Genomic DNA, 26,745 nt, shown 5'->3' with positions numbered 1-26,745 from the left:
TCTGATTCTAGGAATCACAATAAAGGCAGCTTTAGAGAGTCCCAAAATTTCGCTAGCCCCTTCTGGACTAATTCAGTTTCAACAAGGCTCCTTCCCACCAAGTCCTCTTGGCCTCTGGGCACCTTCTTTTCTCCCTGGCATGAGTTGCTGATCTACCAGTCCACTTTCTTCTGACCAAAGAAATGTGACATTCAGCTGCTTCAAAAAGTTAAATCCTCTCCTGAGTTGCAGGTAAAGCAGACATACGTTGTTCCCAAGTGACTTACAAAGCGGTATGGAGTGATACCCTTTAATTAAAGCCACAGTGAATGAATGAATTTCTAGGCTTTGGTGATGAGCCCTTCCTGGCTCTGAAGTCTCTGATGATTCATTTAGAACCCCTCCCTGCCATTCATCCAAGGAAATGTTACTGTGGTATAGTTAACCATGCAAAACCACACCCACGCCACTGTACAAAGCAGCAGTACTGAGGGGGTTTTCTCACCAATACCTCAGCCTATCAACAACAGCAAAACCCAAATAGACTGAAGATTCTCTCTGGCAGGGCTGAAATTCCTTCTTCTGTTACTTATCAAATTCCAGGTTAATCTTTTTTCTTTTACTCCAATTATTAGAAATAAGAAGGAACATTTCTACATCACAAGCATGGTTCTTAAAATTTTTCCAACTCTTTTTTCTCTAGAGGAATCTCCCTTCTCCTACCCAAAATACTGTAGTTGAAGGTACACTGTCAATTCCATTGCACATGTAATGACAGGCAGGTGGGGAAATGTGGTGACAAGGTATACGGTTAAGAAATAATGTAAATGGCATTATGCTACTTGGCTGATTTGACTCAATTCTTCCAGATGTTCCCTATTGTAATCCCCTTTGGTTCTTCAGATCTTTCGATTCGAGTTCTGGTTACTTCATCATGTGTTAAGCTCCAGTCTAAGGTTAACTGTTGAATTTAGCCCTTTTGGTCTATGGAAGATCAAAGTCCTTTTTTGATAGGCCCCAAATACATCCCTTTTGGCTTCTGGTAAAAGTGGTGTCCTGAAAGCCACGTGTCACAGCAAACAAACCAAAGTCCTCCAGAACTTTTACTCTTAATCTACAGCTTTCATTGGACACCCTGTTAGAGCAACTGACACCCTAAAATATCTATCCTATCCTCTGTTTTAAAAATACTAGTCTCTGTTGTGTGGTTATTTTTTATCACTAGTCATTTTGGGGGGAAGAGAAGCTCTCTGGGGCAGTTTCCATTACCTTGACAAAAAAAATAGAAAGGAGAGGCTTTGGGTCCATCCTCACTGGGACTTTCAGCTATGACATCTTGGTGCAGTTCAATCCAGAGAAGACATTGTTACTTAACTGACCAATTAACCAAAACCACCGGGAAAACAGATGAAAGCCTGCTGAATTTCTTTTCTTTTTCTTTTTTATTAAGTCATAATATTATATTATACAAATGAGTACTAAAGGAAAATTAATTTTCAGGAGACCTATTGAAGGAATTTACACCTCAAATTTTTATACTTAAAGAAGATCTTATACAGCCAATTCTAACTGTTGTATGTGATTTCTCAGTGAGGTTCAGGTATGTTTGATGAGTTTCAAAAGCAGAACACAGTACCTTGTAAGACTAATGTTCCTGTTAATCCACAATATACAGTAAATTTCAATTGGAAGAGAGGGAAAAAGCTGAATTCCCTGTTTTCATGAGAATTAAATATTAGCTGCTAGACACATGAATTTCCATGACACAACAGCCCTCTCCTCACACTCTCCTTCCATGGTGCTGAGGTCTTGATGTGGAATAAGGCAAATCAGGCAGAACTGGGTTATAAACATGCTTTATTACAAGTAGATAGTAGACATTGAGAATGATAAAGCAAATGGAACTCTGAATGGGTAAGGGGGAAACAAAAAGTCAAGGATATGCAGAACATTAAATTTCAGAGTCAGAACTGTAACAGCAGGCAGTCATTAGAAAAAGGGACTCCCTGTGGAATAGTGCAAGATAGCAGTGCCCTTCCCATGTTGTTATCCATAGTATATATTCAGGAGAGAGGAACTCACAGATTCAGACCACACTGAATGACCAACACAATGTTATGATAAAACACTACCTCCAGGCATATATCCCATATCTTCACTCAGTCATGGTGAAGTGATGGGAATATTGTGAAGAATGGAAAGCAACAAATTGATTCTACCGCCTTGGAAAGGCTGGTGATATGTGTATAGATTAGTCCATACTGGGGGTACTATTTTCCTGCATAGTCTTCATTATCCAGTCAATGTAGTTCTTCACTCGTGTGTAGATCCCATAGGTCCCACATTCGGGGCCCCAGGACACCAGGCCAGCTACATAGAATTTGGATTCACCGGGAACCTGTATAGCAAGGGCCCCACCACTGTCCCCATCACAGCTATCAACACCCCTCTCTCCTCCAGCACAGATCATGTTATCAGTGAAAACGTAGGTATTTATAGCAACTTTTGAATTTTTCCCCTTCACTTCCTTGCACTTTGATAAGGGAGCAATAGGTATCTTTGCTCCTCTGAGCACTCTAACGTGATCTACTCTTTCCATTTTGCCCCAGCCTGAGATCAGTCCCAGGTCTCTCACTGAGGGGTCGTATTTTGAAGAGGGGCCTGGCAGGCAGATAGGGGAGACAGTGGGTCCCATCTTCACTGGGTTTTTCAGCCGCACCAGCGCAATGTCATTGTCAAAATTCTTCCGTGTATTTGAGTCATCCAGGAATTCCCAACCAGGATGAATAATCACACGCTCAGCAGTGAGCATCTGGGCCTTACTCAGCTCTGAGGTGACCACTGAGGTAGTTCCAACATACATGACTGGGTTTCGATTTGCCTCCACAACATGGGCAGCTGTCAGCACCCAGTACTCATCAATGAGAGCCCCACCAGCCCGTGGGTTCAAAAAGAAGACTTGCCAGGGAAAATTTTTTATATCTGCTTTGACTCCTCCAAATATCCTCCCTTTTCCTTTAAAGGTCTCAGTGGGGGTGCCACAGACTAGAAAGGAACAAGAACAAGGTAGTAAGGGAGCAGGAAATATATCACTGGCCTCCTACAAATGCAAAACCATTCCAAAACCTGCTGAGCTTCAGAGTTCTCTAGCATAATATAGTCAACCCTGTATTTGGTCAACCATTTCAATACCTGACTAATTCTGAACTTACATAAGGAGCAAACATCCCATGTTACCAATGCTACATCAGGCTTGTGAGAGAAACTGAGTAAACCAAGGCAATGTGTGAAGTACTAGTGCCTCACACTGTGGACAGCTTGACTCATGGCACCTTTAGAGTCACACCTCACCCCAGGCTCGGCACATGGGGCCCAACTGGGGGCCACACTAGGAAACTCTTCATACAGATGGTGGGGGAGACAAACATTCTACCTTCTTCTGAGGCCCAGATCAAACACTTATCATCTTCTTTACTGAAGTCCTAATTGTCGCTGAGTCCCTCCTAATGATCTATGGAAGTAAGGCAGAGAGAGGGTTCTCTTCTTTCATCTTTCATCTCACTCCCCATTGATTGGCTCCAGGTTCAATCACGTTGCTACTACCCAGTATAACTAAAACTGAATTTTATTTCAAATGAAGTTGGCTTACCTAAATCCCTCACTAGTCAGCCTGAATGGACTCTGAGTTGAACAAACCTGGGTTCAACGCCTTTCCCTGCCCCTTACCAACTCTATGAACTTGCACTCAATTCACTAATCTGTATGTGGGACTTATAATACTTAACTTGTAAGGTTGTTGCAAGGACTTGAATGAGATAATAAATGCAATTAATTAGCTCTCAGTAACACTGTTGTTACTATCAGGATTATTATCCTTGCTTTGCCTGAGAGCCTTCTTCTACTCAACTCTGAACTGCCTGCAACCCTTCATTTCTTTTATTGTCTCCACCTCACTAAGCTAGACTCTGATAGCCCCAGATTTTTAAGTCCTTTCCCAAGATAATTACAGCTACTTTCAGAAGGTGACCCCACTCACCTGCAACTGTGGCTATGGTCTCTACCCAAGACTGAGCCCTGATTACCTGGAACACATTTTGGCAGCTCTGTGCCCAGCAACTCATTCACCCAGCTCCCATTTCCAGCGCAGTGATACTCCCCTGGAATAAAACAAGGAATACAGGACACACTCAATCACCACATCTTTTCTCTTCCATTTACCCCTTTCATTCAGAGCCTCAGCTCCTCTGGGACTTTGAGGAGGAGATCAAATCAAATCAATTAGAAAAGAATCTTGAGAACATCTTCTAAACCATCTCTCTGACCTCTATCTTTCCTGGGGAGGGAAAGGAACAGTCTTCAAAGCAGAAGGAAGATGGTTATGGTAAACATTGGGAAAGTGCTTCAAGAGGGAAAATAAAATTAATTAATTAAAATAAAAATTTAAAAGCAATGAAGTGGGACCTATTGTGTCTCATCCAGTCCTTCATCTAGCACTACCAATGCCTCTCCATCAAGAAAGCCAGTAATGAGAGAGATCCAAGATGGCGGAGTAGAAAAACACTGTAGTGTTTCCTCCTGTAAACAAATTAAAATTGTAACTAAATTATAGAACAATCAACCTGGAGAACCATTTGAAGTCTGGCTGAACAGAAGTTTTATAACTAAGGCTATAAAGAAGAAGCCATGTCAAGACTGGTAGGAGGAGCAGAGATATGAAATGGGCTGGTCCCAAACCTCCGTGTGAAGGTTTCTCCCAGAGAAACAGGGACTCCAACCCCATACCAGGCTCCCCAGCCCAGAGTACTGGTGCCAGGCAGAGGAGCCCCACAACATCTGGCTGTGAAAAACAGTGGGGATTTCAACAATCCTGGTGGGACAGAAGGCTTCAGGAAACCCAGACGTCCTCTTAAATGGCCCGCACACAGACTCTCTGCCCAGGCATTCACCCTGGGCTCCGGTGGAGGGACGGTGACTTGGGGGATGTTGGAGGCATACGAGGGGCAGACTAAGGTGTGTGGTTTCATAGCAAGGGCTGGAGGACAGTCACCATTTTCCCTGTGTGGGATCATTCCTCCCACGCAACCACCATCTTTCCTGTGTTGAGCCCTCTCCCCATGCCCATGACCAAACCTAAATCTGAATTGGTCTGGTGAGCTCCACTAGGACCCTGTGCCACCCAACTCCCCCAATGCTGGAGATACTTTCTCGAGAGCAGCCAGCCCTGCCCACATTGCACTTTTTCTTGGAAAACTATCAGAGTCTGTGGGCCCCAGGCGGACAGTGGCTGCCCTCAATGTGCTCTGAGACTTTTGCTAAGTAGCTCCAGGCTCAGCACTGGCACCAAACTAGAGTTTACATACCTGGTGACCACAACTATTCCATCTCTAGTGACTCCCTGAGACCCTGCCTCACCCAACTCACATACCACATGAGGCTTTATCAGTGGCTGAACCTTAAGGGAATCATCAGGTGGAAGCAGGACTTGGGGTGCCCTGGATTTTTGCAAAGCTACCCCAGGCCTGATACTGGTGGCAGTTGTCCTCAGTTCTCAGCATGGCCTCTCCCACATGCCTCCAATTTTTAGTTCAGGCAGCAAACAACTGCGGATCACTTTGTAGCTCCTACCAGGTAGTCCCTAGCTGGTCACAGACAGTGGGTGACCCAGGCCTGCACCGGAGCCTCTCCCAAGAGGCCCCAGAACCAACATACTTGGAGGTTGGCTTCAGACTACAACAGAATACCACCTAGTTAGCCCCACCAGTGGCACACACAAAGGGCGGTCTCAACAGGCACCAGAGCCTCCTGAAGCAAATCGTACTAAGAGAGGGAAGCCCTCCTGACCGCAGCCCCTAAGCTGTGAATGTGGCCACACTCCACAACCAATCAGCCTGAGGGCCAATGCCACCCCCTGATGTGCCAATAGCAAGCAAGCCTCAACTATAACAGAAGAGTACATATAACCCAAACAAGGGACACTCCTGGAGCACCTGGAGCAGGTGACAAGGGAGATTGTGCCAGGGCCCCACAGGCACCTACTACAAAAGGCCACCCAGCCAACACTAGGAGACATAGCAAATCTACCTAATACATAGAGACAAATACAGAGAGGTCGCCAAAATGAGAAAACAAAGAAATATGTCCCAAATGAAAGAACAGAAGAAAACTCCAGAAAAAAATAACTAAATGAAATGGCAAGCAACCTATCAGAAACAGAGTTCAAAACAATGGTTATAAGGATGCTCAAAAAACTTAGTGAAAACTTCAACAGAGAGATAGAAAGCATAAAAAATAACATGGAAAAAATAAATACATTAAAAAAAAACATAAAAACCATAAAAAGGAATGAGTCAGAAGTGAAGAATACAATAACTGAAATGAAGACTGCATGAGAAGGAATCACCAGCAAATTAAATGAAACAGAGGATCGAATCAACAATTTGGAAGACAAGGTAGCAAAGACAATCAGAACAGGAAAAAGAATCCAAAAAAATTAGGATAGTTTAAGAGACTCTGGGACAACATCAAGCATAACAACATATGAATCATAGGGGTACCAGAAGGAGAAGAGAGAAAGCAAGAGATTGGAGAACGTATTTGAAGAAATAATGACTGAAAACTTTCCTAGCCTGGTGAAGGAAATAGACATACAACCCCAGGAAGTGCAGAGACTCTCAAGCAAGATGAACCCAAATAGGTCCACAAGAAGACACATTATAATTAAAATGTCAAAGGTTAAAGACAAAGAGAGAATCCTAAAAGCAGTATGAGAAAGGCAACTAGTAATTTATAAGGTAGCCTCCCTAAGATTGTCAGCTGATTTCTCAGAAAATTTGCAGGCCAGAAGGGACTGGCACAAAATATTCAATGTGATGTAAAGCAAAGACCTACAACCAAAGGTACTTTACCCAGCAAGTCTATCATTTAAAATTGAAGAACAGATAAAGAACTTCCCAGACAAGAAAAAGATAATGGAATGTTAGAGAGACTTCTTTAAGATGAAAAAGTATCAAAATTATGACTAATAAAATGGCAATAGCTACGTAGGAGATTGGACAATTAAGTTCATGAACGCATCCTAGAAAAAGCACTACATACCTCATTGCTGAATATCACTATTGTCACCTTTGAAGTACTTCCCTTGGGAAGCTATGCACCCACGCCAGCCCCTAGTCCACCCTGCAAAGCAATTTTGGAACTCTTTTTTTGGAATGGCCATCAGAGCTGTCATCATATTACCCTTCATGTCCTGAATGTCATCAAAATATTTTCCTTTCAATAGTTCCTTTATCTTCAGGTAAAGAAAGAAGTCATGGGCTGGCCCAGTGGCTCAGGTAGTTGGAGCACCATGCTCCTAATGCCAAGGTCGCCAGTTCGATTCCCACATGGGCCAGTGAGCTGTGCCCTCTACAGCTAAGATTGTGAACAATGGCTCTCCCTAGAGCTGGGATGCCGTGAGCAGCTGGAGGTCTGTGTGAGCTGTGGTGGGCTGCCCTGAGCTACTGTGTGCTGCCATGAGCGGCTGGTGGCCAGCATGAGTGGCCAGCAGCCAGCATGTGTGTCTGGCAGCCAGCGAGAGCTGCCATGAGCTGCTGTGAGTGGCCGACCATCGACCGGCAACCGAATGTTTCAGCCAGGGGAGCGCCAGGCTCATAATACCAGCATGGGTCAGGGAGCTGTGTCCTACACAACTAGACTGAGAAACAATGGCTTGAACCAGAGTGAGGGGGGGAGCAGAAGAAAGGGGAAAAAGAAAAAAAAAGAAAGAAGTCATTGGGGGCCAAATCAGGTGAGTAGGGAGGGTGTTCCAATACAGTTATTTGTTTACTGACTAAAAACTCCCTCACAGACAGTGCCATGTGAGCTGGTGCATTGTTGTGATGCAAGAACCATGAATTGTTGGCAAAAAGTTCAGGTCATTTTCGTCTAACTATTTCACATAGCCTTTTCAGCACTTCCAAATAGTAAATTTGGTTAACTGTTTGTCAAGTTGGTACAAATTCATAATGAATAATCCCTCTGATATCAAAAAAGGTTAGCAACATCGTTGCAGCAAGTTCACAAACTTAATTGTCAGACATCATATCTATCAACAATTACTTTCAATGTAAATAGATTAAATGTTCCAATCAAAAGACATAGGAGATGGGGCAGCCGGTTGGCTCAGTTGGTTAGAGTGCAGTGCTCATAACACCAATGTCGCCAGTTCGATTCCCACATGGGCCAGTGAGCTGCACCCTCCACAAGGTGAGTGAAAACAATGGCTTGACTTGGAGCTGAGCTGCACCCTACACAACTAGATTGAAAAAAAACAATGACAACTTGGAGCTGATGGGTCCTGGAAAAACACACTGTTTCCCAGTATTCCCCAATAAAAATTTAAAAAAAAAGAAAGACATATGAGGGCTGAGTGGATGAAAAAACAGAACCCTTACATATGCTGCTTAAGAAACTCACTTCAGATTGAAAGTCACACACTGATGGAAAGTAAAGGGATGGAATTTCATAAAAATGGAAACAAACAAACAAACAAAAAGCTGAGATAGCAATACTTATACCAGAAAAAAATAGACTTTAAAACAAAGGCTATAACAAGAGACAAGGAAGAACCCAGTAATCCCACTTCTGGGTATTTATCCAAAGAAACTCAAACGCTACTTTGAGGGGACCTGTGCATCCACATGTTCATTGCAGCATTGTTTATAATTGTACACCTGAAACCTGTGTAGCTGTACTAATCATTGTCACCCCAATAAATTTTAATTTAAAAAAATCAGAAAACAATTGCCAAGATGTGGAGGCAGCTTGGCGATGATGAAAGAATGGATAAAGAGGAGGTGGTACATATATACAATGGAATATTGCTCAGCCATGGAAGGGAATGTGTTCTTGCCGTCTGCAGCAGCATGGATGGACCTGGAAGATACTGTGCGACTGGAGTGTCAGACAGAGAAAGACAGATGCAATGTGATTTTACTTACATGTGGAATCTAAAGAACAAAATAGACAAACAAAAAAAGAACAAAATAGACAAACTCATAGATACAGAAAACATTCTGATAGTTGAAAAATGGGAGGGGGGTTGAGGGTGTGACTGAAAAAAAGGGGAAGCGATTAAGAAATATAAATTGATTGCTAAAAAGTAGTTATAGGGATGTAGGGTATAGCATAAGGAATATAGTCAATATGACTATTGTAACAATTACATATGGTGTCAGATGGGTACTAGATTTGCTCGGGTGATAGATGGGAGTGGGTTGTGGGACAGGGTAAAAAAGAAGTATAAATTGGTAGTTACAAAATAGTCATCAGGATGTAAAGCATAGGGAATATAATCAATGATATGGTAATAACTATGTATAGTTCCAGGTGGGTACTAGACTAGTCAGGGGGATCATGTCTTAAATTATATAAATGTCTAACCACTGTACTGTACACCTGAAATTAATGTAAAATAATATTGAATTTCAATTGTAATTAAAAATTTTAAAAAGCAGGGAAACGGTGAAGGGAAATAAGAGGTCCAAATTTCAGGTATGAAACAAGCAACTCATGGGAACATATATACAGCATCAGGAATATAGTCAATAATATTGTGATAGCATAGTACGGTGTCAGATGGTTGCTGGACTTATGGTGATTACTTCTTTAGGTATATAAATGTTGAATAATTATGATGTACTCCTGAAACTAATATAAAATTGTATGTTAGCTACATTTTTAATAAAAATTTTTAAAAGAAAGGAAGGAAGGAAAGGAGAGGAGAGGAGAGGAGAGGAGAGGAGAGGAGAGGAGAGGAGAGGAGAGGAAGTCATCATAGTACGGTGACTTGAAGCTGGAAGCATTGCTCTTGTGGATTCTACATTAAATGATTGGTCAAACACTGGATAACCACATTTAAATGGATATTGTTGGGGGAATTCCTGCCATAATTGTGAAACTGAGTTAGGTGACCGCTATGATTCACTATCGATGATCCTATAGAACCCACCCTACCCCCATATGAAAATGATATCTTTAGACTAAGCCAAAAGGATGAACAAAGTCCACCTCATCTCCTTCATTTCTCTCCAAACTCTCTCCAACCCAGAAAGATTGTGCCATTCACCCTTCTAACACTTTCACCCTTTCTTTTTTCTCTAGTCAAAGAAACCTACCACTTTCTTCAACTTGCATGTAGTAATGTGGCTCCTCACATGTGTATCGAGTGACAGAACCAAATAAAGTATGTTCTGGTTCTTCAAATTTACCATTCTGAATGGATTCAGGAATGCCACAGTCCACAGCTATAATAAGAAGGCAGAAGAGAGATGGTCAGGATAACCACTTTCTCCCAGAAAGTCATTAGTCATTAGGCCAGTTACATCTTCCCAGCCATGTCTCTCATTCCTTCCCCATCCCCACATCAATATTCTCCCTATACCAGCTTCTCTGTGGCCATGCCCCCCAACTGATATCACTCAACTTACCAGCCCACCGAGTCTTGCCAATTCAGATATCCCCTTGAAAGCCCTTGCAGAAGCCAGGAATGGACCGATAGGGTGCTATTAACTCTACCAATCCCACAGCCCCCTTTTTTAGAAGAAAGCTGCTAGGCTGGCCTGGGACCAGATCAGGGCTGGGACTCCATAACTGGCTTCCCTACAAAAACCCAACCCATTCTCACAAGCCTAAGAGGAAACCATGCATTTGAATCTTAATGTGCTGATCTTTCAGTCTCCTTTGGGAGAAAAAAAAAAGAGTCCCATTTCAAAGAGATACATACGTTGACATTTTAGTTTGGAATTACTCCACTTTCCATTGCTTTGACAAGTAGAATAGAAAGATGTTGAGCCAACACTTCCCTGCAGAATGATAGACATCACCATTAATTTATATGAAGGGATATGGAGAATCAAAATCAAAAAATGGAATCAATCTCTCACCTTGGATCAAGGAAGAATTCTCACCACAAAAAGCTTGGCAACATCTTAACAGAATTACCCAAAGCCCCCAGGAGTTGGGGCTAAAAGACAACTTTGCCCCAGCATATCAGCTCCCCTTCCCTACGGAGACTGTAGGCAGAAACAGAATGCCAAGCTGGCCAAGGAGCCCCATGACTCACAAGGGAGGACTAAGACCATGAGCTGTTCTGTTAATGGAGAAGGTGTTATATCTTGCTCAAACAAGGACATTTAGTAAAGTTTTCAGTATGCTCATCCTGACCTAAGGACTAGGGAGAAGTCCTTAAGGGTACTTTACCTGTACAACTTCAAACCCATCCAAACAGTTTATCTTCACCACATCTTTGAACACATATTTTGCCTTCTCAGGCTCCCAAACAGAATTGACACTGACGTCTTTAGGACACGGGATTGCTTGGAAAGGACAGAAAAAAATTTTTTTACCAAATAGGTAGATAATCTCTGTTCTATGCATATCATTCTCACACTTTGTAAAATCAGTCATCCTCAATCTTGATTCCAAATATTACAATATGGGGATGTCTAAAATAATATGGCATTGTCAACTAGCCATCCTCAAGTTGCCTGCACTCACAAGTCCAGTTGAAGAATTCCTAGACATTGATGCATTTCTAGCAACCACTGACAGACTTAGATCTTGCTTTAAAGGGGAGTATCTCAAGATGCCTTTCCATAAAGTAATCCACTTGTTTTGATTTTACATTGTCCAGGGACTTTGGTACCACCAACCAAAGAGCAATTTTTAGATTACTCACGATCTCCATGATAACGAAGTTTCCAGCCCTTTCTTTCTGTTGTTTGGTCAGTTAGGAAGATGATATTAAGAACATTACTCTTGGTTTCAATATTTAGTGGCCCAGGGAATCCATTACCACAGTAAGGACCAAATTGCTCATCTTTTGCAACAAACTGAAAGAACACAAAATGATGAAATCAGAAGAGAGAAAGAACTACAAGAGGCAAAATGGAAAGGATAAAAGTAAGCGAGATAAATAAAAATAATATAAAATAAGACAAGCGCAGGGGAGAAGGGACAGAAGGAGAGAGAATTTGTCTTCAAGGAGAACTCTCTCTGTGTGAGTTGGAAGGAAAACTAATCATTCATCACGCACAAGTAAACTGTCAGCACAGTTGCCCTCTGAGTCAGCTGGTTCCACATCAAAATCTTCTCTCCGAACAGTCAACACCACTTGGTACCCTTCCTCTAACAGGATCTGATATTCACACCTTGAGTTCTCTGGGTATGTGTTGGGATAATTGGGACTTGTGATCTCTCCAATCAGTGCAGTGAATACATCCCCACTGCAGTTGACTAAGAGAGAAAAAGAGAAAAGGGAATCAAATATTGGCTCAAGCAAAGAAGTTCCTGTCCTAGTCTATGACTCCTCTTATGAACTGACTGGAGCCCATATGCAGCAATTACACACCCAATATATATTAGTAGACATACCCTATGTCTATTAGGTTTCCATCACATTGCTTATGACAGAGCCTTTCATAGTCATGAACAGCCCCAGGTAGACTCTTCACAGGCCTCTATCTCTTTTTCCAATTAATTAACTTGACCCTATAACTTTGTCTTCCTCCACTCTTATGGCTCCCTCTCAGCTTAGGGGTAACTAAGAATTGATGACAAATCAAAACTGAGGCTAATCAAAATTGGAAAGGTAGATAAATGCCGTACTGAAACCTCAAGCCATTCCAAATCCCAGGAATCATGCACCCCTCTTGGTGCCAAGCTTACCTCCACAATTTTTCATATCATCATGGAGGAAGTATTCTGGGGGGCAGGAGCAGAAGTAACCACCAATGAAGTTGTTGCAGAAGTGGCTACAAGGGACATCGGCAAAGTCTGTGCACTCATTTACATCTACAAAAAGTAAAGAAAGATTGAGGTCAAGGACAAAGACCTAGAAGGAAGAATGAGGTTAAACCCAAAACTACAAGGGCAAAAAAAAGTAAGAAAGGCCTCCTGCTTAAAGACCTTCGATGAATCACATTTCAGGGTGGTATTATTCTCTATTACTTTCCTGAAATGTGATGCCAGAGTTGTGCCCTGTCATTGAAAAACTATAAGGGAGCTCTCAATGCCAGAGACCCTTGACATTTCTAACAAACACAGCATTTCAGCTCCAAAAAACACTCTGCAAGCTAAACATAATGATATATCTTTTACAGGGAGGGATAATTAGTACATTTATTACTTTATATGACATTGGCACTTCTGTCAAATCTAAATCATAGTTTGGCTTTATGAGATGTTCTTTATTTTAAGCTGGAGATAGGTGTAGAAGCACGCAGAATTTGAAGGTTTCTTTGCTGTATATTGAATGAATTTGAATACCATACATTCCTTGTGTGAGTCTTGGCAAGTTGTTTAACTTTCCTAGTCCTCACTTTGCTTATCTTTAAATAGAGATAACAATACCTACCTTGAAGAGTTGAGGTGAAGATTAAATTAATATAGATAAAATTTCTAATAGAGTGTCCACCTTATAGTGCTTTTCAATAAATTACTATTTATTATCTGTTGTTACCATTATCATCACCACTAAGATATGATCATATGTTTGAATTTCACAAAGACTATTCATGGAGGGAACCAAGCCAAGTCAACACTTCATAAGAGTTGTAAACAGAATCCTCATTCACTGAATTTCTCAATGTTTGTCCTGCTTCTAATCTTTTAGCTGGATTGATGAATCACATAGAGAAGGGTGAACCTTACCTATGGCAACATAGTATGCAGCAAACCCAGTGAAACGCTCTTCGTTGGAGAAATCTGACCTAAAGATCACCTGGAGTTTATTGTATGGGACTTGGAACTCTTCCACAATTGGGGAGTTGGGATTCTTACTGGTCCTCTGTCCACAGATTTTCCCTTCTTCAAGGCCTCCTGACATTATCTAAGAGAAGAGTCAAAAAGAAGCTGGGAAAGAGTAATCTTTTGATACAAAGATCAGAGAAAAAGGGACAGAGAGAATAGAACACATACCACCTTAGGACTATTTGGTTCTAGTTCACTGAATGCCTGCAGCACTATATCCTTCTCATTTGACCACCCCAGCCCTATCCTGTATGTGCTTATTGTAATATACCTGCACTGAGTCATATGAGCAGTTCTCTGACAGCTCCAGGTCCAGATGGGTGAAGTAGAGGTGGATCCCGTACCCTTCAGGAACTTCTATATCCCAAGATTTCTCTATCTCATTGGGGTATGCCTGGGGATAGTTAGGGGATAGGATCTCCCCATACATAGTAGGCTCCGCATAAACCCATGTCAAAAGGGAAAACAGGACAATGCACCTGGGGAAAAAAAAGGCAAATGGAGAAGTGGGTGACACAAGTACCAACAAACCAGTGCAGAGCTCCAGCATTTGTCACAGGGAGGAGGGCAACAGTACATAGAAGAGAATCTTAGGTTGGAATAAAGCAAAAAAGGCTGAGGTCAAACCAAAACCCAGCCTTCAAAAACTGAGCTGTTTTCTTAAGAAGATGAAGAGAATGGAGTCCTCTGTAGACTCATGGTCACTTACCACATCACTGGCAATTTATCCATCCCTCGTGAGCAGCACGTCTCTGGGTCCTGGCTCTCTGCACCTCTGGACTTTGGAGCTAAAGGGGTGCCAGGCCTGGCTTATTTGTCTAACAAACACAAGCACCTGCTTTGGTGGTAGAGGGCCACCTGGGGTTCAGTGTCACCTTCATAATAATAATAACACACAGCTTAAACAGTCATATTAATAATCATCTCCATATGACACCTATCCTCTCACACCCTCCCTGGCTCTACTTCAATTAATTTTCTATACTAAAACTAAATCTTATCCCTCTCCCATTGCTTCTCTAGACCTTATCCCACTTCTTCTCCAAAAAAATCAGTACTTTCTCCCGGTTTTCTACCTCCTTCTGTCCTCCCCTCTCACCCTCACCCCCTACCTCCACCCCTACTCTATCAGTCTTTCTCTGGCCCTCACAGAACAATATCCCATTTCCACTCACGTTTTTCAGGAGTCTTTCTCCATCGTGACCAACCACCTGACATTTCCCCCTCCTCTTTTGACAATGATCCCCCTGTCACTTCAAATCAGCTCTTTTTACTATGTTTCCTATTGCACATATTTTTGTTGATACTCCCAGTGACCACTAATAGAGCAAAGAGCTTCTTTCACTAGGGTAAGGCAGTTACCTTGGGAGAAGTGGTCTGAGACAGGGTTGGGTGAGGAAGGAGAAAAGGGACAGCTGAATGACAAGAAACAGAAAAGGAAAGGAAAGGTATTCCCTCAATTTTCTATATTAATTTTCCAGGTTTTTCCCCCCTTTACTAGAAAGACATCTTCCCACAGTTCCTAGAAAAGTCTTACCAAATGTTTCTAAGTCTGAAAACAGTGGTAGGTAGTGGGATGATATGAGGGTGGATGGGGTCAACCTAAGAGAAATAGGTTGTCTATGTTTTGCCTGCTCTTTATTCTACTCTTTCCAGCCCTCCATCTTTGCCTGAAACCTTCACATGTGAAGTTTTATGCCTTTCTTTTTCTCTTCATCAAAGCTCTGCTCTTCATTTTTAAGGTTTTACCTTCAGAAGCTGATGGGAGCAAGTGTGTCAGTCCCCTCTCTCTTGCCAGTGGGCATGCTAGGCGACCCTGCCGGCTCACAGCGAGAGAAGCACAGGGCCTGGACGCTCCCTCTTCAGGAACCTCCGCTGGCCTCCCTGTCCTGGTTCTGTTCATATGATTCTCTACCCCAGTGTGCATGTCTGAAATTCCCTGATCTAAACAAGAGGGGGCTGGGAGACCACGACATAGGGAGAAGATAACTCAGCCTTGGAGCTCCCTCTGCTTTTGAAACAAGAACTGCACGCTTCTCTCTGGCCCTGAGATTCCTCTATCGAGGGCTCCAGGGGGAGAAAGGAGGAATGGGGAATTTCACCGATTGCCTAATGCTCTTTTTCAGCCAAAGGGTGTGTTACAGAGTTTTCTGGGAAGTCAGGTGATTTGTGGGAAAAGGAGGGGATGAATACTTGGGGGGAGGGAGGAGCCAAACCCAGAAAGTCCAACCCTCCAGTCGTGTATGAATTATGAATTAAGGGAGAATAGTTAACAGAAACACAGGTCTTCTCTGTCTTTAAAGCAAATGTAATAGTTGGATAATGACTTATATCTAGACCCAAGCTGGTATGAGATGACGCTTTCCCCTCTTCCTTTTTTTTAAGATTTTATTGGGGAAGGGGAACAGGACTTTATTGGGGAACAGTGTGTACTTCCAGGCCATTTTTTCCAAGTCAAGTTGTTGTCCTTTCAATCTTAGTTGTGGAGGGTGCTGTTCAGCTCCAGGTCCATTTGCCGTTGCTAGTTGGCCACCTTTGGAGTTAGGAGCACGGAGCTCCAACCGCCTGAGCCACCGGGCCAGCCCCTCCCCTCTTCTTAAAATCCCCTCATATCTCCAAAAAATCTAAATTCTATCCATCAATCAAGCCCCAGTTCAGCTACAATCCAGAATCCCTTATCCATAATCCTTAGGTCCAGATATGTTTCAAAATTCAGAATTTTACAGATCTTAGAAAGCAGTACAGTACATGGACCCAATATTAGATAACACCTCCTCCTCTCCATCCCCTCAAAAGGCTGGGATAACACATCATTATCAAACATTAATATTTCTCAGCTAAACAGATTGATCTTCATAGTAACAGGAATAACCAAAATTGTAATTTAGTTTTAATTATATATTTATAAATTACCTATAATTATAAATTATTTCACATCAGGTCAGGTTTTGGTGCCAAATCAATTTTGGTGCCAAATTTGAAAATAAATAAATAAACAAAAGCTTTGTTTCCAGAGCCTTTTGGAATTTAGAGTTGCAGATACGGGACCAAGGAATGCTGGGCCTGTACCGTCCTTCACAAGGCCTTCCATGATCTCCCAGCTCTCCTTCATGTCTCTTATCACTTTCCAGCCCTATCTTAGTGACTGCACTCCAACGAATCTACAACTTCATCAACTGAAGATGCTCCCTTATTTTACAAACCGCTAGAAATAAAAATGCTGCCAATTAAACTATGGTACACCATTGATTATAAGATGTATTCTGATTTCAGAAGTGTTAAATGGAGGAACCAAGAGCCTCGGAATCCATGAAGCATGGTATTTGTGCACATGCATTACTTCTGGTAGACTCAGCAGTAGGCCTGGAGTCAGAGGACAGGTCCAAGTCCTATCTGTGACACTCACCAGCGGAGAGACTCTGGGCTCATTACCTAACTTCTTAGCTTCTTCAACTATAAAATTGAGATAATATCAGTTCTGCCTACCTTACATGGCAGTCGGAAGGATCTGATGAAACAATGGAAGTGAAAGAGCTTTGCAAACTATGGTACCAAATAAATGTAAACACTAAAAGGAAGAGAATTATAAGTCTATCAGGTCTCTAAGGGCACGTTCTGGGCCTGATTCTCCTTTGTATTCCCACCATGTCTAGCAGTGTCATTCACACAGTAGATGGGCAGACGATCATTTGTTGTCCCTTTGGCTGCCCAGTATTTGAATGTCTTTACCACATTTGGAGACTTTCTCATTATATGAGTCTTGGGAATATAGTTCACCTTCCAGGAGAAAAAATGCAAGTGCAGAAAGTGTGTCCCTCACCACTCTAGCAGCTCTGGAGAAGCCCATGCACTCAAGCTCTATTTATCAGAGGCAACTGCCTAAGTTTTGAATCCAGAGGTAGTGATGCCAAGAAGCAGAGACTATGGAACCTCTGGAGACAGTGTTGGTTGCAGCCCTGAGGATGGAGGAGGAGGTGGTATTTGCAAGCAGTGTCTGGCGTCCAGCCCCAGTGGATGAGAATCACAAGCTGAAGTGTCTAGGGTACAGCAAAGGCAGTGGCAACAGAGGCAGCCATATTATGACCATTGTTCCTGCTGTGAAGCTTCCACACTGGGCTCTCCAGCTTTCCTGGCATTTCTGAGAGCAATCCAGGATCCTTCAATAAATTCCTCTTCTGTTAAAATCTACCAGAGTTGGTTTCTGTTGCTTACAACTAAGAACAATGGCTGATACAACATGCTCAGTGAGTATCTGAGAAATGATTGATTGATTGAAGGAGCCAAGGTGAATTCAAACCATTTACTAGCTGCTTTTAGCTGTATGGCCTAGGAAAAGTTACTTAACCTCTCTAAACTCCAGCTGTATCATGTGTAATATGGGAATACTATCACCCACCTCAGACACAGCTAGCATTGTCAGGGCCTGTTGTGGCTATGATTAAATGAGATAATGTATGCTAAGCATTTAGCATACTTAGTAAGCCCTTAATAAATAACCAATAACTTCATCTCCAAATACCAACAGCAGCAGTTGTAGCATCATACTCCTTAAGAATTTCAGATGCTTCAGTATGTAACGAGAAAAAAGAGAGCATCTCACCAAATAGTCCAGGGTTCCTTCTTCTTTTGCTTCTGAATTCAACACTTGCAAGAAAAGTTAGTGATTCTTTACCCTCGCTTGTGTTTTGTCTTCTCTCCTTCACATTTGCTATCCATGTTAAATATTTTACTTTTCTCTCTAAATCTTAAGGAGACTATAAATCACACGTGTAATGGAATCTCTGGGCCCCGCCTCCTTTCCCAGTTCAGCAAGATCTCAAACCAAGAGTGTGTATAAAAAAAAAAAAAGAAAAGAAAAGAAAAAGGAAAAAAAGGGCCGGCCTGGTGGCTCAGGCGGTTAGAGCTCCATGCTCCTAACTCCGAAGGCTGCCGGTTCGATTCCCACATGGGCCAGTGGTCTCAACCACAAGGTTGCCATTTCAATTCCTCGAGTCCCACAAGGGATGGTGGGCAGCGCCCCCTGCAACTAAGATTGAACACGGCACCTTGAGCTGAGCTACCGCTGAGCTCCCAAATTGCTCAGTTGGTTGGAGTGCGTCCTCTCAACCACAAGGTTGCCGGTTCCACTCCCACCAACGGATGGTGGGCTGCGCCCCCTGCAACTAGCAACAGCAACTGGACCTGGAGCTGAGCTGCGCCCTCCACAACTAAGATTGAAAGGACAACAACTTGACTTGGAAAACAGTCCTGGAAGTACGCACTGTTCCCCAATAAAGTTCTGTTCCCCTTCCCCAATAAAATCTTTCATATATATATATATATATATATATATATATATATATATGTCCTGTAGGGCAAGCTCTCATGTCTTACAAGAAGAACTCTGTTTATAACAACCCTCCTAATTTTCTCTTCCCTTCTATAAAAGAATTTCTTTCCTCTTCTTTGCCATGGCTATATGTTCCCAATTGCAATTCTCTCTTTTTCCTGAATAAACCCTTTTTGTTGAAGGAATAGCTAGCTGACTTTTTGTTTAAGTTCAACAAATAACAGCCTTGAAAGAGCAGGAGCTGCATTACATAATCTGCTCCGTATTGTGGGAATTCATAAAAATGACGGTGCTTATTGTCACCCTCAGGGTTACCTGAACCCAAGATAATAGGATAATGCTGATATACAAAGCAGAAATTAGAACCTTACATGCTAATATTAAATGTAACTAACACACATTTACTTAAGCATGAATAGGATATTTTAGAAAATAATCACTAGGGTTCCTCAGAGTCATAACTATCATATTCACAATGTTAGGGTCCTGAGGGGGCTGAATAATAGCATCCCTCTTTCCAGTCCAACTTCTAGAGAAACTGAGAAATAAAACAAAAGGAGGTCAAAATATTCTTTTCCTCCCCCTTCTTTCTCCTCCCCCTCCCACTCCAGTTCAAGACGTTGTTTCTCAGTCTAGTTGTGTAGGACACAGCTTCCTGGCCCATGCTGGTATTATGAACCTGTGCTCCCCCAGGCTGAGGCAGATGGTCGGTAGGCGGCTCACAGAAGCTCACAGCAGCTCTCGCCAGCTGCCGGCCGCTCATGATGGCTGCCGGCCACTCACACTGGCCACCAGCCGCTTATGGTAGCACACTGCAGCACAAAGCAGCCCAGCTCCAGGAAGAGCCGTTGTTCACAATCTTAGCTGTAGAGGGCACAGCTTACTGGCCCATGTGGGAAACAAACCGGTGCTCCAACCACCTGAGCCACCAGCCAGCCGGAAACCTCCAATATTGCTATGCTAATTTATTCATTCATCCAACAAACATCTTTTGATGTTTGTGCTGGATACCCATATTTCTAGCTTCTTTTGAAGATTACAGAATACCTAGCCTGCAGTTCCACATGAGGCATACTCGTAAGTTTTCCATAGTCTCTACCACTCCCTATTGTCCCTGTCTCTGAGGTCAATAGACAATTGTAATTTGTCACTGTACTTTTCTTAGAGAAAGAGTTAAGGGAACTATGTTTATTGCCCTGTATATATCAAAAGTGGGAATCCAAAAACAAAACAAGTTTACAAGATTAAGAAAACTGGGAGAGAACTTATTTCTTTATGGAAATAAAGAATATTCCTGCCAGATTATTATGAAAAAAGTTTCTGTTGAAGACACCATCATGAAAAGAAAAATGGATCCACTTCCCTTTTTCACATTATCTGCCTGGTCTCTGTAGCCTTGAAGTAGAGTGGAGGTCTGACATAAAATGGGGGTTTAGGAGTGTGGTATAACAAGAAATATAAATACTCTTTGTCCTTAGTTCCAGGTACAAAGCTCCTGAAACCCTTAGAATTAGGCGTGTCTTTTGTCATTCATGAGAAACCTCTTTTGATCTTAGGCTGATGAGGTGACTTAGGGTAGAACTCCTAGATAGCCTCAGCATGGGGCCCATCACCAGAAAGATCAAGTGATTAGAGAGCTGAAACTTTTAGCTCCTCCCACTGACTTCTGGGAAAGGGGGTGGGCCTTGAAATTAAAGTTCTATAAAAAAATTCTTGAACAGGAGCTTCCAGGTGAGTGAACCTGTGGAGGCGCTGTTAGAGTGTCTTCAGCGAGGGCATGGAAGCTCCACCCCCCTTCCCACATACCTATGCATCTCTTTCATCTGGCTGTACCTAAGTTATATTTTTTTATAATAAACCAGTAATCTAGTAGGATAAAAAAAAACTCTTGAACAATGAGATATGATGAGCTTCTGGGTTGGTAAACACATCCACATTTGGGAAGGATGGTGCAACCCAGTTCCATGGGGACAGACGCTGCTGTGCTCAGGATTCTTCCAGACCTCCTTCTATATACCTCTTCATCTGGATGTTCATCTATATCTTTTGTAACATCCTTCATAATAAACTGGTAAATGTAAGTAAATGTTTTTCTGCATTCTGTGAGTCTCTCTAGCAAATTAATCGAATCCAAGAAAGGGTTGTGGGAGTCTCTGATTTATAGCCAGTTGGTCAGAAGCACAGATAACAATCTGGACTTACAATTAGCATCTGCTAAAGAACAAAAATTCAATGAAGTGAAATAAAAAGTGGCTTTTAAATTTAAAAATTAGCTTTACTGAATGAGTCAGGAATTGGGCAGCATCCCACCTAGTAAATAGAAAGGTACTCCGAGAAGCTGTACAAAATGGAAGGCTTTTATAGGCAAAAACAGGGAAGAACAAGAAAAAGAGTGGGTTATTTCAGGCAAAGTCTTCTCCTCTTAGGAAAAGGCAGGTGGTTTTATCAGCCAGATTACCTGACCTGCCTTGGTTTGTTGTAGAAGGGATTCAAAGGGTTAGGGAGATGCTATGTAATGCTATAGGGGATTTGTCCTTTAAGACCTATTCACCCACACTAGGAGGGGCCAGAAGACATCTTTCACCACTACTGTTAGAAATACATTTGTGTGGGGAACCCAACATCCTTGAAGTGCTCTGTGATGGCTTTTCTCTGTAAGGCCAGGCCTTACAGTGGGAACTGCAGTCACTAAATTGGGAAACCTAAATGCAATGGGAATAATTGGATCCTGGGGTGGCAGGGACAAGTGGCAGATTTCTTTTTTTTTTTTCTTTTTTTTTATTAAGGTGGAAACCATACTCTAAATAGTTAAATATGACACTAAAAATACTGCACATTTTAATTAGAGGAAAATTAAAATGTGTGCTCAAATGCTCTAAACAACTAAGAAGCAGGGCAACTAACAACTACAAATAAGTCACTGTGGTCCATTTTTACGTGTGCATGTATATGATTACTCTTTAGATAACCACGCCTCTTGGAAATGCATAATCAAAACATAAAAATCTCTACTCCTAAGATCTATGGTGAAGTGTACTATTATCTATGACTTTGTACAACTACTAATGCAAAGATAAAAGACACCACACTTGGAAAGAAGAAAAGATTGTTTAAAGGAAATGGTTTTAATTGCATTAATGAGATGAAAAGATAGTGAAGACCTGTTTGCTACTTACATGAAAGAAGATTTTTAAAAATAATCACTGCACAAATATAAAGGGTGGGGTTATGCTGTGATATTAAATTTTTCTCCATGTGTTTCTTAACTGTTCAAGAACAAATTACAGTTTCCACAGCAAATTTGTTTTCAAAATGCCGAATTGTAACACAATCGCTGACTTCACGTTTCTGAATACCTCAAATGGTTTCTCTGCGTTGCAGTTTGTAAGTTTCCTTGTCATGGCACAGTCGATAAATAAAGAAACCCAAGTGATCGACATTTTCGATACGATCAGTGATAACCATGTGTTCGTGAATCAGGTATGACTGAGGCAAATAGGTTCCAGCCTTTATGTTAATAAGTAACTCCAGGAGGTTTCTGGGTGGCATAACTATGGAAGTGTTCAGAGGAATCACATAGCACTTATCCAGGTTAAGATCTAAATAGGCTATGAGTTTCTTGTTAAAGTCATGAACAATGTTGGCAGGATCACTATCTGCAAACTCCGGGACAGGCACACTAGTGAACTCAACTTCATCTTCCTCAAAGATCTTAATATTTTCCTCAATCGTCTGGTACTGAGCAGCAGGGGCATCTGCAGAAGGCTCATTTAAGATGACATCATCTTTGATGTACTTTATTCCACAGTAGTACACGTCATCCGGTTGAAGTGCAAAATATTTGTACAGGTATGCTCCTCCTAGAATGACACCTGCAAGCATAAATGCCAGTCCAAAGAACATGCACCAACACCAGGCTCTTCTCTGGCCAACTGGTACCACTTCATCTGGGTCCTTGCAGTCCACCGCGATGGCGTCGGGGGGGATGATGAGAGCCTCCTCGCTGCTCTTGGGTTCGTCCTTCTTGGCCTCCTTCTGGGCCAGAGCCGAGTTGAACGTCACCTTCACCATGGCGAGGCTTGGGGCGCCCTCGGAGCGCGGCGGCGGACTCGAGGCGCGGGCTGCGGGCTTCTGGCTGCGACTGCAGCCTCCTCGGCCGGGCTCCGGGCACGGCTCAACGGCGGCTAAGGATGACGGGCTGACTCTAGGGCTGCTGAGGCGGCTACTGCGGCACCTCTCCGGCAGCCTCCACAAGTGGCAGATTTCAAACACCAAAGGCAAGGTGGCTAATGGACAGCAGAGTCAAAGCAGCAATCAGAATATCTGATTCTCACAGACCTATGGCATTGGCTAATTGATCAGGGAATTTCTAGAAGCGAAATAGACAGGAAGCCTACTAAATTCTCATTTGATTTTCATAAGCAGAAAAGTTTTAGGCCAAAAGAACAAATGTCTAACCTGAATCATAAAAACAGAATCACAGCCTCTCAGTCAATTCCCAGACTTGAGCCAGAAGCCTTGCATGAAAAAAAAAGCCAGGTCCCCTTGAAGAAGACCCTGGTACACTGTCAAAAACTTACACTATTAATCTTTCTCCCAGCCATCCCCAAAGGGACCTACAGCCCTTTACTAGGGTAACTCTGTATTGGGGAAAAAAGAAATAATCAGATCCGCAGGGACTACTTGACACTGCCTCTGAACTCAAAGCCTCACTGTGATCCACCAGTCAGAGTAGGGGCTTACAGAGGTCAGGTGATCAATGAAGTTTGAGCTCAGATCGCTCGCACAGTGGGCCCAGCAGGGTCCCCAAACCCATTCTGTGTTTATTTCCTTAGTTCCAAATACGTACTTGGAATAAATACACTAAGCAGCTGGCAGAATACCCACATTGGCTCCCTAACCTATGGAGTGAGCACTATTATGATGGGAAGGGCCAGTGGGAGCCACCAAAATTGCCTCTACCTGGGAAAATAGAAAACCAAAAGCAGTACCCAATTCCTGGAGGGATTTCAGAGATTAAGGCCACCCACCATCAAGGACTTGAAAGGTGCAGGAGTGATGATTTCCAACACATCTGCATTCAACTCACATATTTGGCCTGTGCAAAAGACAGATGGATCTTGGAGAATGACAGTGAAATTGTCAATTATTGTAAGCATAACCAGGTAGTGACCCCAGTTGTAGCTGCTATACCAGATGTGCTTTCATTGCTTGAGCAAATTAACATATCCACTGTCTGGTGGGAAAACTCAGCTTTTTTAGTTCGATGTAGGGAAAAATCCAGTTCTTCCTTATTGTGTCTTTCTTTCCTGTGAGTCTCCTTTACTATTCACACAAAACACTTCACTTCTGGTCACCAAATGTGTGGAGGTTTTTCCACACACAAAGCAGTTTTCTGAGACACCAGCTGGGTGTCTTATAATTCAACTCAATTCTGATACTACCTACTCAGAGATAGTGTCACATTCCACAGGTTAATGGTTCAGTTCTACAAGACTGCCCTCACCCCACTTCAGATGCCAGTCACAAGCCCAGGCTGTCACCTATGTAACTTCATCACATAGGCATGATCAATCATTAACTCCATTTTCAGTCCTCTCCCATCTCAAAAGATGGGGAACAGAGCTGAAAATTTCAAGTTTCTAATCATGGTTTGGTCTTTCTGGAGACCAGTCCTCATTCAGGAGCCCACCCAGAGTCACCTCATTAAAACAAAAGACACTCCTAGCCTATAGAATAGAAATTATCAGAGAACACATACATAGTATGGCAGTGTGCAATGTGTGTATGTCTCTGTGAGTAGTATATGTGTTTGTTGTCTAGTGTATGAATACATATGTATACTGGATAGCAATGTACTTCTCACAGTGGATCGTAGTTAATTTTTTTTTTTTTTTTTAAGTTTGGAGTCACAGTCCTAGAGAAACTCTCGCTGTTGCTTAAAGGAGAATATCCATTGCATCAATGTTGTAATAAAATAAATACAAGGTGTGATAAAAAACTATGGTGAATGTTTAAATTTTTTTTCTTTTTTTTTTCCACATCAGACGGGTAATGTGCCAATGTCATAACAAGGTTTGTGGGAGGCACATCTCACACAAGAGCGTGAACACCTAATCATCACACTTAAGAACTACAAAAGGATCGAACGTTTAAATTTTTAAAAATTACCATAAAAGACACATTGCCATTAATCCCCCTCAAAATACTCCCCCTCGCTTCAAACACATTTATCCCATAGTTCTTGCCATTTTCTGAAGCAGTTCTGGAAGTCTTCTTTCATGAGTGTCTTTAGTTGTGCTATCATGGCTGCCGTTATGTCCTGAATCATTTTGACTTTGGGGAAAAGCCAGAAGTTGCACAGTGCCAAATCCGGTTAATAAGGTGGATGAGGACACACTGTAATATTATTGTTTTTGTTTTTTCCAACTGTGCAACCCACTTCAGTGCCTACAGCCTATAGGCAGAGGCTAGGCAATGGTTCAGAGCCACAGTTTGCTCTGGCGTGGGGCACTATGAGTGGCCCACAGGGACGGGTCTGCCATAAATCCAAACCCATGCATTGTAGAACCTGTTTTTAAGACTTGATCTAATGTGCCGAAATATTTTTTTGAGTGTGTGTGACAAATTGCCGTACCAGAAGCGATGTGTAACATGGAGCCTTTCTTGTGATAAAAAAAAAAATCACAGTGAATACTGCTGCAGAGTGCCATCCAACCAAAAGGCAATACGGGAAGTGGTGCATCGAACCTTAGTAACAGTGTGTGACAAGTTTCAACTTGTTCAGTGCAGTCAGTTTAGTGAAGCTACAGTTGAGAGAAGGTGTGTTTCAAAGTGTGCCATAAATCATCCTCCATCATGACAACGCTCCGTGTCACACTTCACTTCTGATATACGACAATTTCTGTCAAATAAAATCATTATGGTGTGTCCTCATTCACCTTATTCACCAGATCTGGCACCATGCAATTTCTGGCTTTTCCCCAAAGTCAAAATGATTCAGGACATCGAGGCAGCCATGATAGCGCAACTAAAGACACTCACGAAAGAGGACTTCCAGAACTGCTTCAGAAAGTGGCAAGAATGATGGGATAAGTGTATTTGAAGCAAGGGGGAGTATTTTGAGGGGGATTCATGGCAATATGTCTTTTACTGTAATAATTTTTTTAATTTAAATATTCACCGTATTGTTTAATCACACCTCATACGTAAGTGAATAGGAAATGATCCAAGTATCCCTCAACATGATCATGAAAAACTAATCATGGTATAATCATACAACGGAATGTTACATCACAGTTAAATAGATTAGAGCTACATGTAAAAACATGAATACAGTACATCTCAATAAAAACAAGTTGCAAAATGATACACTCATAATACCATTAATATAAAGTTTAAAAGCATGCAAAACTACACTATATGTTGCTTCTGGATATACACAGTATGTAAAGTATAAAAATGGGCAAGGGATTGACAAATACAAAGTCAACAAAGTGGTGACCTTTGAGAAGGGAAGGAGGAAAATGCCATGAAGAAGGGTTATACCAGGCTTCTCAATCGTATATGTGATGCTTGTTTCTTAACCTGGAGGAAGTTATTTTATTCTCTACTTTTCTGAATATTTCATATTTTTTAAAATTTGTCCA

The 26,745-nt window shown here is 42.1% G+C and overlaps 2 protein-coding genes and 2 non-coding genes across 4 annotated transcripts; all 4 read right to left on the bottom strand.

The window, feature by feature from the left end:
- Positions 1 to 1,819: 1,819 nt before the first annotated feature.
- C1S (complement C1s) lies at positions 1,820 to 15,689 on the bottom strand. Its single transcript, XM_033118125.1, has 12 exons — positions 15,517 to 15,689; positions 14,477 to 14,642; positions 14,039 to 14,246; positions 13,669 to 13,846; positions 12,685 to 12,810; positions 12,053 to 12,252; positions 11,696 to 11,849; positions 11,218 to 11,333; positions 10,742 to 10,820; positions 10,134 to 10,262; positions 4,062 to 4,136; positions 1,820 to 3,024 (listed from the first exon to the last, which is right to left on the bottom strand). The coding sequence occupies exons 2-12, from the start codon at positions 14,497 to 14,499 to the stop codon at positions 2,231 to 2,233; spliced, it is 2,082 nt and encodes a 693-aa protein (XP_032974016.1). The 5' UTR covers positions 14,500 to 14,642; positions 15,517 to 15,689; the 3' UTR covers positions 1,820 to 2,230.
- Positions 15,690 to 21,880: 6,191 nt separating this feature from the next.
- Positions 21,881 to 23,356, bottom strand: LOC117027980 (integral membrane protein 2B). Its single transcript, XM_033116074.1, has one exon. The coding sequence runs from the start codon at positions 23,165 to 23,167 to the stop codon at positions 22,454 to 22,456; it is 714 nt and encodes a 237-aa protein (XP_032971965.1). The 5' UTR covers positions 23,168 to 23,356; the 3' UTR covers positions 21,881 to 22,453.
- A 1,781-nt stretch (positions 23,357 to 25,137) lies between these two features.
- LOC117029505 (small nucleolar RNA U13) lies at positions 25,138 to 25,241 on the bottom strand. The gene has a single exon (XR_004424243.1). It is a non-coding gene; the product is annotated as a small nucleolar RNA U13 (small nucleolar RNA).
- A 282-nt stretch (positions 25,242 to 25,523) lies between these two features.
- Positions 25,524 to 25,657, bottom strand: LOC117029482 (small nucleolar RNA SNORA42/SNORA80 family). Its single transcript, XR_004424222.1, has one exon. It is a non-coding gene; the product is annotated as a small nucleolar RNA SNORA42/SNORA80 family (small nucleolar RNA).
- Positions 25,658 to 26,745: the final 1,088 nt, after the last annotated feature.

Source organism: Rhinolophus ferrumequinum, chromosome 10 (assembly GCF_004115265.2).
Source record: "Rhinolophus ferrumequinum isolate MPI-CBG mRhiFer1 chromosome 10, mRhiFer1_v1.p, whole genome shotgun sequence".
NCBI classification, from domain to species: Eukaryota; Metazoa; Chordata; class Mammalia; order Chiroptera; family Rhinolophidae; genus Rhinolophus; species Rhinolophus ferrumequinum.
This window is presented reverse-complemented; position numbering and strand designations above follow the sequence as displayed.